At 38.9% G+C, this 13,242-nt stretch overlaps 1 protein-coding gene across 1 annotated transcript; it reads right to left on the bottom strand.

Annotated features, from left to right (window-relative positions):
* Window positions 1–209: 209 nt before the first annotated feature.
* c1ql3a (complement component 1, q subcomponent-like 3a) lies at window positions 210–12,758 on the bottom strand. Its single transcript, XM_026292433.1, has 2 exons — window positions 12,123–12,758; window positions 210–389 (listed from the first exon to the last, which is right to left on the bottom strand). The coding sequence occupies exons 1-2, from the start codon at window positions 12,711–12,713 to the stop codon at window positions 210–212; spliced, it is 771 nt and encodes a 256-aa protein (XP_026148218.1). The 5' UTR covers window positions 12,714–12,758.
* Window positions 12,759–13,242: the final 484 nt, after the last annotated feature.

The following is a 13,242-nucleotide window of genomic DNA, read 5'->3' on the forward strand; positions in this document are numbered from 1 at the left end:
TGACATTATTGTCACTTTCACTTTCAATGTGGACAGTGATGATGACAACATGTATAAATAAAATAAAATTATACATAGGTTATGAAGAGTGATTTATATTGGTTTATCAGCACGTTTAAAATTGTAAGTCTAAGCATCTTATTTGTAGAGGGTAGATCAGTAGGACTGGGCTATGAAGCCTAAAACAGCTGAGTGCACAAATGTGTAGTTTAATCAGCATAGATGATGAATCCAGAGAAGGTGCTGTACTTGTTGTTGTTGCCTCCATGAGCCTTGCCTCCATCTAGTTTAATATAAACCTCGTCTCCGGGCTCCAGGTGCAGCACAGCGCTGTTACTGGCATAGTCGTAGTTCTGGTCTGCATCCTGCGCTATGGCACTGGCACGCACCTGCAGGAATGTGCACACACACACACACACACACACACACACACAAATCATACACATTAAATAATCACATCAAAAGCAAGAGTCTAAAGCTCTTTGCTTTAGATTACAAGACCCTGTTGCACCTTGTTCATACCAGACCCATTTTTTAATCATTCAGCAGTGCAATAGAAGTGTGCACCTAATGTCCAAGACTGAGAGCTAAGCTGTGCACAGTCAGAAATTTATGGCATATCAAATCCACAAGACACTGATTTGCATTTAATCAAATCAAAGGTTGTTGTGGTGATCGGCTCAAAAACACATTTGCTCTTCTTAGTCCATTATGAGTAATTAGTGATGCAATATCTATATCTATACAGATATTAGAATATATTGTAGGTGGGAGGTTGGGAGTTTGTTTTATAATGTATGCTATGTGTTTAAGACATAAAGCAGCATGCCCAGTTTCTGTCTGGGGGGCCTGTGCTGTATACCTATACCCTTCATTCTCATTGTGTTTCTTCTCTGTCTCTACTGTCACTTTCAGAAAAGGCAAAATATCAAAAATAAATAAATAACTTCTGGCAATCTTGTCAGTAGTTGTCAAGATGTCATGATTGTGATCATGGTCTTGAACATACCAACTGTCACAGTTTTTTATGGTCATTTTTTTTTTTTTTTCCACAAGAAAATGTCAAAACTTACAAGATATTTTTAAATATGGACAAGGAGTCAGCAAATATTAGTAGCCAACAATAAGCTTCAACAACTTAAACAAGTAAATTTAAATTAAATTTATTATTAGGTCAACAACCTACACACACACAAAATTAAGACTTCTGCTGGAAGTCCCCAGAGCAGTAAATTGTGTTAATGTAACACAATTATGAAAGTTATGGTATGAAAGTTGACTTGTAAACATGTAAGAAGACCATCTGGATGTCACTACTCAGCAGATTTCAGGGCTCTATCTGAACGCAGCGCTCTGTGATATCAAGGTGTGAAGGCACATCACTTACAGACCACCAGAAAAGAACCACCACTGTGTTCAGACATAGTTCTACTGTGACAGCTCCGACCTTCCATGTCCGCAGTTTCAGGTTCAACCAAAGTTAAATCAGAGCAATGAAGAAGCTTCTTACCAAAGACAATTTGCTACACATGAACTCTTAGCAACAGATGCTTCACCTAAGTCCAGAAATCATTAAGCCTTATTGATCGCAGGAGAGAAAAACAGAAATTCATATCTCTTCAGCAAAGCAAATTAAGAGCTCTGATTAATGATGTGAATAGCAGCACTTTGAATGGATCTTATTTCATTTCCACATCAGGAGGATAGATCATCATTGTTTTTGTTTTTTTTTTTGTTTTTTTAGAGGCTTGCAGGCTTCTAGGTGACTTGGTGAAGAATGATATGATAGAGATCAAACATAGACATCCCACCAATAAATATTTCTTTTTGCATTCACAAAGTTTAGCAGACAAGGATGAAACATGCGCTTCAGCTGCATTTGCACCAAATCTTTCATGTAGGATTGTGCAAAGTTGTGGCCATGTTTTTTATTCTTTAGAATAAAACAGCTGAAACAACTTTCATTTCTCTGATTGACTGCTAGCTCTGCTTCCTCTCTTCATTCACACTCTAATTTGCTCAATCACTCTCACCTGTTGAGCCTGGGAGGAGGGGCCAACTCTGAATGTGTTTACAAACAGCAGCCAACAAATCCAACTCACTCTACCTCAACTCAACAACATCTACCTGTTGTGACAGGTTGGTTCTTCCTGCTGAGGATTTAGGCCAGGCAGTGAAATTTGGGCAGAATGACACAAAGACCAGCTCGGAAGTACGACTCTGATGCCCTTGTTTGTACCAAAAAGCAGCTGAAAAGAATCGGCTTAGTCACAAGAGTCCAGATCAGTGTGCAGAGTGTGTTTTCACTCTGCCCCTCTTATAGATGTGATCTCTAGATTCATTAAGAGATAGTCAATCTTGTAACCATGCATAATTTCCACAAAGTAGACATTTTACAAGCCATGTGTTATTAACTGAGTAACCTCTGCGTTTAGTTCATTTACTCAGAGAAACTAATTTAAGAATCAATGCCATATTACTCAAATATGGATTGTGATTAACTGGAAACATTTGTAGATATTTTTATCCAGCCCTATCATGCACCTACAGTAAAAAAAAAAGAAAGATCCTAAGCACTTGAACTACAGCTGTCAGATCACATTTGTGGATGTGTATCTGGGAAAGCTGCTTTTAATGTTTGATAACATGATGCTAGAGAGGGGCACTAAAGAGGAGAACATAGAGACGTTAGAAGAACAAGTAAGGAACAACAGCAAAAATATAATGATCAACATTTGATGAATTTTATTCTAGCCAATAGTATTCTTTAAAACATGCACGGATCTCTGATGGCTCTACACATTGGTATAGTTCAGATGCTCTTAACCAAACTTAATCAGCCAGGAACTTAGTCCACCTAATTAATGTAATATGCCTGGATCCCACCTTCCTCCTTAACAGGAAAAAAATCTATTAATTTCATGCCTGACAAAGAAATCCTCATTGTTATAAAATAAAACAAATAACCCAATTTAATAAGCCAATAATATTGAATTTGTGTGGAGATATGAACAATTAAGAACTTGCATTACACTGCTCTTCACAAAGTCTATTTTGTTATTTTTCTGCAACTCAACACGCAAGTCTCTAAACTGAGAGAAAACTTGGCACACAAGGCATTTTCTGCACACACACAGGTGAGCTGTTGTCAAAGATTCCAGCCAAAAACCGGGTGCAGCCGACAGTCAAACCGGGTGAAGATTCACAGTTCACATGGGGAAACTAATTTGAACAAAACAAATGCACACAGGAAGGCCTTTGCACATTCCAAACAAATTAACTGTGATTTTAAATATAGATGTAGCACATAAGTAAGGAAACAGCTCAAATATTCGAACTCCTACGTCAGGTGAAATTAAAAAAATAAAGAGACAGACTTTAATATTAATATTGTGTTGGTCTGATGTTCAGAGTAATTGAACAAAATGCAAATGATTGGGAATGTTTGCACTTCCAAAGACAAAAAGGCATACATTCTCAGCTATGGCCTGTCTTTTGTCTTGTAAATAGTGTATTAATGACACTGGGTGTTGAAATGTCCTCTTCTAGTCAGTCACTGACAGAAAATGTGAACACTCCTTTTGTTTTACATTATTAAAAGGCAGCATCAGACTCCATACATGAACCCAAATAACCCACAACATTGTACACTAATATGTCTTGGCCTCATGCCATGGCAGTATATCTGCTGTTCCAGATGTGTGTGAACCATTGATGCAATGATCATGGACACACCATAGAGAGATTTTCAGATTATTGTTTTGATGTAATTTATGTTGACACATCAACAGTGAAAGCATACCTGTGCCAAGCAGCACACAGGGAGCATGTGCATGAACACAAGCACAGAAATAAAACAACCTGAATGAAATAAAGATCAGACTCTGCATTGCGACTACAGTACCTTGGACAATCACACTTTGGCCTCTGTGTGTTTTGAGAAATTAGACTAATCTAGAATCTAGACATGTTTTATTAGGCAACACATAAAGAGGGGCAGCTGGAAGCCGGCCGGGAACTGACTGGTAACAGGCTGGCAGTCGAATGGCTTTAAGCAGGACACAACTATTTTGACTGGCTGCACTGGATGTTGCTGATTATGTTTCTCACTATTTAACAGATATTCGGACTTTAAATATCTTCCATAAATATCTTCAGTAACTTTATTGTTCTCTCCTCCTGCTGCAATAGATCTCCAGCACTAGTAACTACAGCATTATTAAACTTTTACTTTAACTGTTTTCTTTGACATTTAACCAAACCACACACCACACCCTTGTATCTCCAACATTACACTCCCATTTTTTGCACGGTACGGTGTGATATATATAGTAGCTACTGTGCAAAAGCAGAAGACACTCTTTTCCCTCTAATACCATCAGGCAGAAGTCTGATTGGTCCCAAACTTATTTTGCAGCATGACAATAAACATATAGCCAGTCATAAAGAACAAGGTCTCGCAACAGTTAATATGGCACAACTGGCAATGCAAACAATATATTAGGATAAATGGCTGGCTATTTATCTGTGATCAGTACTTAGGCTAACTAGCATTACTAGTGCTGTATGTTACACTTATGAAATCAATGACTGAACTGTGGATAATAGAGAAGAATCGTGGTATAATTAAAATTTAATGTGAGCAGCAATCTCTGTTGACACAGGTGGTAATTACAGGAATCAAGAGCATTAAAGTTCAGTGGGCTCTATGTTATGTTGCATGTTGTCTCTATATAAACTAAAAATAACACTGTCCTCCCATGTCATGTCAGCATATAGAGCCAATCTGAAATTGTACTGAAAAAATATCTCAAATCACAAAATGTAGCTGCTGGGAGATCACTCTGCAATGACTGACGGACTACCAACAGCGAAGTGGGTTCCCAAGTTCCTCTGGTCCAAATCCTGCTACTAACATTAAGACCCTGAATTACAACAACAAACAGCAATCGCAGCATAATGTAACTCACACAATCAAAGCAAACAATGCAGTATTAGAACTTATGTTACCTATGTCGAGTAAAGTACATGGTATTTCTCATACTGTTCATGACGTAGCTGAATTATGGAGAAATGGATGCCAGATCAAAAGATGATACACAATTTATTTCTGTGAAAGTTGCCCAGTGGGGAGATTTTTTTTATGCTGCCCAGTTAATAAAAATGATTAAATTATTCCACGCTCTTCTACGTTTTTCAGCCCCTTTAGAGAACAGACTAAATTTGTCTCCTTTTCCAGTGATCGTGTATAGGACAACTGCTTTTCGGGCAAGTGTGTGTCACGTGATGAAGAAGAAGTTGTAGTAATGTCTTGTGGCCTCTATGCCAAAGTCCAGCACAGTTTCCAGCGCCTTGGTTCACAAAGCTGTTTCTTTTCAACTTGTTAATGTTGGACTCGTCACTTCAAACCCTCTGCTGATCATATGCTCTTCTTTTTGATTCTAATGCTCAACACTCGTTGGTGATAGCTGGTTTTTCCACCTATATGTTTCTACTGGCCGTCATTTTTTGTTTATGTTTATGCAAAGTGTGAAATCTTTCACACCTATGCTTGTGGATGCACACTTGATATGAGAGAGGATAGGGTGCATTATATTTATTGTTTGACATAAGTAAGAGCCAAAACTGACAAAAATGACAGACTTTTCATTTCACCTGGTTTCCATTTCATCTCAGCTGCGTGTCAACTCGTTGCTTCACCATTTGCACATAGGTGCATTTTGGCTGCATTCCTTCTGATTAAAGTTATTGTTTAAAATAAAATATTTTTTAAACCATTAAAAATAAAAATGTTCTGATAGCACTGACCATGTTCCTGGAAGAAGAGCACATAGGGTTAGTTACCCTACCATTTGATTTTGATCTTGTGTAGAGAAAAAAAAAGTGGGTTGTGTTTTATGGACAGAAATGAAAAGCATCTGATATTCTACAAGCAGCTGAGTTGAGTAATGGTGATTCTCAGTGCAGGTGTTTATCCATCTCAGCTATTACAGTTGTATTGTAATATAAAAACTCTATATACATGCAGTATATAGTTCAGTTCAGTGCCTTTCATCATGTGTTGACAAGGTTAAGAGCAGTTCCACTCTTAGTTTATCTTCTCCATCTCCATGAAAGAAATGCTTGATTCTGGCCTTTTATGATTTTAGTCTTTCCATGTCTCAGCTACAGGGCAGTTTGGGTGAAAAAGGTCTGTTCTCTCTTCACCAGTTTTTACTCCAAACACACTTTTTACAATTTTTCTCCCAGTTCTAAGATACTTTTAAACAGAGCTTTTTCCTGATTACGGAATGCATTTGGTTATGCAAGGATTTAATGCCTAAACACGTACTAAAATTGCAGTGTGCCGCCTGCTCCGCATGAATAGAACTTCAGCAGCAACATCGGACGTATCTTGGTGTAAGCTGATTCGTTTGGAGGCAGGAAATTGCCAGATGCAAGTGTCAAAACTGACTAATATCTGACAAAATTGACACAAACTGCATGTGACTTTCGATCTCTACAAGCATTTTATCTTCACTCTGCTGCGTTGGCTCCTTACTCTGTGATTTCAGTGTACTTTACTTGTCATTACATTTATTGGGCAAGACCCACAGATATTTTGGTAACGTAAAAATATAGTAGCTTTGCGTTACACTCACCTCAATGAGATAATAGCTGGCTCAACAAGGCGACTTTGATATGGCCAAATGTTTCCTTAAAACTGAATGAAGCCTCTTCAGCTGAGTGTACCTGTATCAGTGTTGTTTGGGCTTTTAAACAAGGTGGTGGTGTTGCCTTAAATTGCATTTTTGATTTAACCTCCGAACGTTGTAATTCTTTTTACACTTATGTTGCTGATGTGGTGCTTTATAAACCACGTGAATATTTTTCATAGCTTTTTGAGAAATTTAAAAATGAATCTTTGTTACATGATGAGATTTTAATTATAGGTGACTTCAATATTCCCCCGAATTAGGCCTGTGATCCTCTGAGTAAAATTTTCTGCCACTCATTGAAACTTTCATCTAGTTTGTATATGAACCTGCCCATTTTGATGGAAACACACTTGACATGATGCTTTTATTTCCCATGGGAGAGTGATTTCTGCTCTCTTTCCCAACCACATCTCTTTTGTCACTTTTTTTAAATCAATTTAAAGTGGCACTAGCATTAGTGCAAATACAGTTACCACTTGACACACTGGTCCATCAACTGTAACTGCTCCTGGTGAGTGAGTTCTGGCTCCGTTCACTGTCACAGCTGCCTCTGTTGAAAATTGTACCCCTGACTTAAACACAGCTTTGTCTTGTCTCTTGGACTCAGTGGCAACTCTGAAAAATGTGTCCTAAACTGGAGTTTTCTACATCTAATGGCACGAGTCTGAAATACAAGTGTTCCTTATCTTCTGCTGGGCCAGTATATTTCTTTTGCTTAATTGGTAGCAAAAACACAATATTTTTCTCTTTGGCACAGTATCCAAATTTACACAAACACTGTTCACATGGCTTAATTATATTTTAAGACTTGTATGCAGTAAAATTGATGAATCTAGATACAGAATTAGACACTAATCTCTGTTTTTTTTAGGCAGAAGAATGAGTGTAATGTTTGGCTGTGCTGAATCACATGTTGGCTTCTAAACCTACTGCCTGCCTGCTCAGTATTGCTAATTTACTTCGTCCACTTGGTTCTGTCTTTATCAGCTATAAAACGGCTGTGGTTAATTTATTACTTTATAAACTTTCTTCCCAAGACCTGTCATGTACTAGTCTCAAAATGATGCTGCAGCTACAATGTTACCTAAATCCTAAATTCAAACCTAAAACTCATCTGTGCACACTAACCATTAGTTACTGGTATATTCTTTGATTACTTCAGGACTTTTACTTGTTACAGTTCTCATGCCAGTGGTGACTCTATTAATCCTAGTACGTACAGTGTATAGAACATTTTGTCCTGGTAATGAAATTACTGCAGTTCTTTTGAAAACCACTACATCTCTCTAATGCCCCTGTTCACTTTTTCCCTAGGGCACGTGAGCTGTGTGTCCCTCTCTCTGTCTTCTTGTTCCTGTGCTCTCTTTTAGTCTGTGTTAGACAGTCAGCCATATTTGGACCGCTTTGTCCACACAGTTTGGATTTGGATCATCATCCTCCTGGAGTTGAAGCCTCTTTTCTCTCTTTCTCTCTCTCTCTCTCTCTCTCTGAGCCATGTGTTCACATTCTACTTAGTACTTCCATTTCCCTTATTTGAGCTTTTCCTTGCTCCTCGACTTCATGCGATCTGTTAGAGGAACCTGAAAGTTGCTCAACAGCTGCCTGGATCAAGCTGTTCATGTGTTTATAGTCTAACACACTTCATAACACTTCATTCTGTTTGGCCATACCATAAATCCATTCAGGGGTATAGGAACAGATGCTGTGCTATGATGTACATATTGTATAGGCCCTTGAGGCCAATTTGTGATTTGCGTCACTGGGCAATTGTGCACTAAAAGCTTAAGTAGTGAAAATAAAACACAAACAGAACAAGAGTGATATGTAATATCTGTCTGTGTGGCTCTAATATAATCCAAGTTATTTATTATTTATGCCTCAGTGGTACTGACATATATAATCTGAATTTTATTTAAATTCTCTTTTGACAGTTTTGCCTTCATTATGGAACGTAAAGTGTAAACTTTAGTTCTGCATTATGATTGAATCAATCACAGGTGAATGACTGCAGTAAATAACACGTGTATGTAAAGAGGAGGTCAGTGGGGTTCACAGTGCTGTGTGGTCAGTGTTATAACCCACCATAGTGTGGTGTTTTTTAAAAGTCTCTTTCCAGTAGCAAATATACTCATATATATGCAATATCTATTAATAGAAATAACTGGATCTATATTTCTATTATGTGGATCAGCTCTACACCTTTACTTTAATGTCAGTGTGTATATAACTGTCTTTACATTGTTTTATATTAAACCTACTGAGAGGTTGAAGACACACCTGTGAAATGAGCCTGGTTAGGAGTCTTTTCAATAGAATTATTTTAAGATGGTTGCATGCAACATGGATAACCTGGTAATTCATACACTCTTACGCAGCAGCGTGACCAAATAAACACAGAGGTCACAAAATAAGCAGCTGAGTCAGATCCTAGTCTGCCCATAGTCAGCTAATCAGCAGCACGTGTTTAGTGATTCGTCATTGTAAATGACATACTGGATATTACTGTGGCAGAATTTTTAATGAAAAATTAACACCTGATGTCAACTGAGGGACACTTATTCTTTCTTTCTGGCGCCCTGTCAGCAGGTGACACCTGTAGCTGCAAATGACCTTTTTCGTGTCTGTCCTTATTCTTCAAGTTTAGATCATCTGGAGCAAATTTTTTTACTCTTCCATACTTTTAGTCTTGTGTCAATAATTCTGTATGAATATTGTATAAAACCTTTTTTCATTACTCATTAACATATGCAATTATTGTCAGATTGTGTTATGAATGTTTTTGTTTATTTGTTTTGGTTTTGCGGTATTAGTACTTTAGTGTCAAAACACTCAATGGCCTCCATTATAACAATCGTATTTCAGTGAAATTATTATTACCAAAATGTGCATAAATTATCAAAAGTTAAACTGCTCATTGTTTTGCTCAAAGATATAATGCTCCTAGGAGAATTATTATCAGAATATTATTCATACGTAACGTATGCAGCATTTTAGTATTGTGTACTATTTGACTATTTAATGGAGCCAATGTTTATAAAGGCAAAGCGCTGAAGTATCTCCGAACTCTACTCAAGTACGTACTGGACTATTTGAAATGTTAGGATATTTTAATGGCTGTTGTAACTTTTCTCACATTTTTTCCCCTAAAGTTAGAAGAAATTCTTTTTACACAGCCTGTAACCAAACACATTTCTGTATCTGTTCATCTTTGAGATAAATACACATTGTTATGATTCTATTTAAAGCAGGTAAATGTGTAAAATGCTAGAAAACTGATAAATATATTATTAGGCTGTATGCACATTTAAACTTTCATTTTAAGTTTTCTAATTGTACATGTCTCTATTTTTTTCCAGAGGAAAAGGGCATTCAGTCTTTCATGCAGGAAACACATTTATATTTTTGCACTGTGGATTTTTAAAAAATGGCTGACATGAGGAAGCACACAAACTGCAAATATTATTATAATTTCACGTAAAAATCAAGATCAGATAAATTTACAGACCACATAAGGGCACAATCATACTGTATTTGTGCAGCAGTGTCGACCACAGACATATCAGCCTGCAAACACACGAAAAGACAAAGATCTCCACAAAGGTGAGTTTGTCAAGAAGAAGCGAAATACTGTAATATTATTACTGATGAATGACTTATTCAGATGGTACATTTTTAGATTTTAAAACATGAGCTCAAAGTATAGTATTATGGTAATATTTTTGCTATTATTTATTTGTGTGTTTTTACATCAGAAATAATACATCTTCTCAGTTGAGTCAAAAAATAGCTTCTGTCACTGTTGAAAACACCCAGAGTATGCACTGACATGTCCATGTGCAGTGAATTGACTGGCAGAAGTCTCCAGGTGTTATTACAAAGGGAGAAAGTCTTGCTGAATGTTTACATTGCAAAAAATCTCGCCTTTTGCAAAAAGAGCAATAATTTGCGGTTGACCTAGAAATTAGCAGATTGACAATAAATTTACAAAATTATTTTAATGGTAATTTGATTGTTACAAAGGTACTTCACAAGATGGAAGTGGCTTATATCAATTATACTAAGTGAACAGATCATAAATCAAGGCAATGGGTAGTTTTGTGTGTTGATCATTTACACAGTGTGTTTTTCCCTTCTCAGTATGTTTAAAAGTCTCAGTAGCAGTGGTCCTAATTGAAACGTGTCTTTCAGCATCTGATTTGTCATGGTGTGCAGCTCTGCTGGGTTAATCCCAGAGATGTTTGCTTTGTTTGGTGCGGGCTGCAGCAGCATTACAGTAGCAGGCTGACAGGCAGGAGGGATGTGCTTGGTGGAGCGACACTGCAACACTGGTTTGCCCCACGGATTAGATGTGATGCTGACAGCCTGATCACTACAGAATGACACAGAGAACAGGACACTATGATGGAGCAAGCACACAACAGACGAGACAGGAGGCAGCAAAGGGCCTATGTTGGTCCTCAGGTGTTTGGCTTGCCTTTGTAGCTTCATCATTATTATTAATAGTATTATGATGATGATGATGATGATGATTATTAGCACTATTAGTAATAGTTGTAGCAATAAAAGGAGCACAGAGGATTGTTGTCTTTTTCAGTTTGCACTAATATGTGAAAATGAAGTTTTCCCCTGACTTTAAAACTCATGCATCTTCCACAACGTACCAAAAAATATTTGTCGTTACTGGAACGTTTTGGAAAATCCCCCAAAATACTTTGTAGAGGCAAAATAAATATTGCCTAAGATGGATTTATATAAACACCAAACAGACATTGTGGTCATATGCATAAAACCATTTAATTAAACTAGGATGGATCAGAAGACAAAATAAATTTTACCACAGAGAAATCTCCGGTAAATACTTCAGTCACATTGTTATATGTTTGCAAAATGTGTGTATATATAAATATGTGTGTGAGGGTGTGTGTGTGTGTGTGTATAAAGCTTTGGCGATCACATAGAAATTGTCACTTGTTCTGATTGAACGAAATTTGAAAATAGCTCTAAAGAAACCAGATCAAATGAAGATCATATATCAGAGGTGCAAAAGCCCACTGGGCACTTGGCCTCCTTAGTAATTCTGTTTACAGGTCACCGAACAGTTCAGGTGAACTGTAATCTCAGTTGTACGTCTGAAGTTGAGTCAGTTTCCTTCACTGTGACTCAAGAGTGTGCAGGGCAGCCTCAGTCTTGTGCCTCCTTTCATTTCCCTTTCGAGGTGCCAGTTTTTGCTTCCACATACTATCTAGACTGAGATCTGTGGGTGCTTCACCTAAAGGTGCCTGTGCCAAGCTGGAGGCTGCCGCTACATTCCTACACTACAAGTGATGGCATGTGTGGCATGTGCGGGTTATACTGGAGTGTTAGTTAACGTCATAAATCCACAGCCAACTAAGGAGACACGTAAGAAGCGTCCGACTGTGTTACCTGGTTGTTTTTGCACAGATCAGCCCACATGCTAGTTCCGTCTCCTCCGCGCATCAGGACGTGGTAAATGAAGAAATAAATCCCGGGAATGGAGCACGTGAACTTCCCGGTGGTCGGGTCGTAGTGGTTTCCCAAGTTGGTCACCACATCGTCGAACTTGAGAACTTCGTAGCCCTCGTGTTGCTTTTTCAGCCCTGCGTAAAAGGCGATCTTGGGCACGGTGCTGTAGGTGGCCGCGCTAATTGCACCGGCAGCTGCGCTGGATCCCGGAGGTCCTGGTAAACCAGGTCTGCCCGGTTCCCCTTTCTCTCCAGGAGGTCCCATTGGACCGGGCGGTCCCGGCTCACCGGGAGGTCCCCTTGGACCCGCCTTACCTGGCCGACCCGGTTCGCCTTTCGGACCTTGAATAAAAGTAGGTAAAGACTGCACGAGGCTGTTGTCTCGGACCGTGTCCGCCGTGACGGTGCTGGTCGGGGATTTGGTGCCGTACGGGTCGCACACCATCCTACAGGTACCCAGCATTTCGTAGTGCGCCGCTGTCCCCGCTGAGTTGACCAGAACCGGGATAAGGATAACCAAAACCAGAACCATAACGACCCCGAGGACCCCTGCCGCCACCAGCCGCTTCCTGCCGACCAGCCGCGTCAGCGCAGGATGATCCTGTTGTCTGCTTTTGGGTGAAATTTTGCTGGCTGGAGAAGTAACCCTTCAAAGAAAAAAAATGTAGCAGAGCTACAGTATGTTGGTAATGTTAATGAACTTTTTAAAACAGAGCCCCCCTCCCCTCAGCGTCCTTGTCTCTGTCCTCTCCACACTTTTTCTGCTGATGCGCCGATTATTCAAGTCTCTGGAAGTTCAGCGATTTTCAAAGAACTGGATTCAGCATTTCTGACAGGCGCTCAAATCCAGACATGGGGTCTGGCTCTTCTCTGATCCACAGGTCCTGAACCAAAGTGTTTTTACAGCAGCTGAACTCTTAGAGTGGACCAGTTAGACTGTCTGCCTGGAAGAGGAGTCAAGTCAGAGAGCAAAGGAGGAGAGAGAGAGAGAGAGAGAGAGAGAGAGAGAGCGCAAAGGAGGAGAGAGAGAGAGAGAGAGCGCGCAAAGGAGGAGAGAGAGA

This window comes from Mastacembelus armatus, chromosome 20, assembly GCF_900324485.2.
Source record: "Mastacembelus armatus chromosome 20, fMasArm1.2, whole genome shotgun sequence".
In the NCBI taxonomy this organism is placed as follows: Eukaryota; Metazoa; Chordata; class Actinopteri; order Synbranchiformes; family Mastacembelidae; genus Mastacembelus; species Mastacembelus armatus.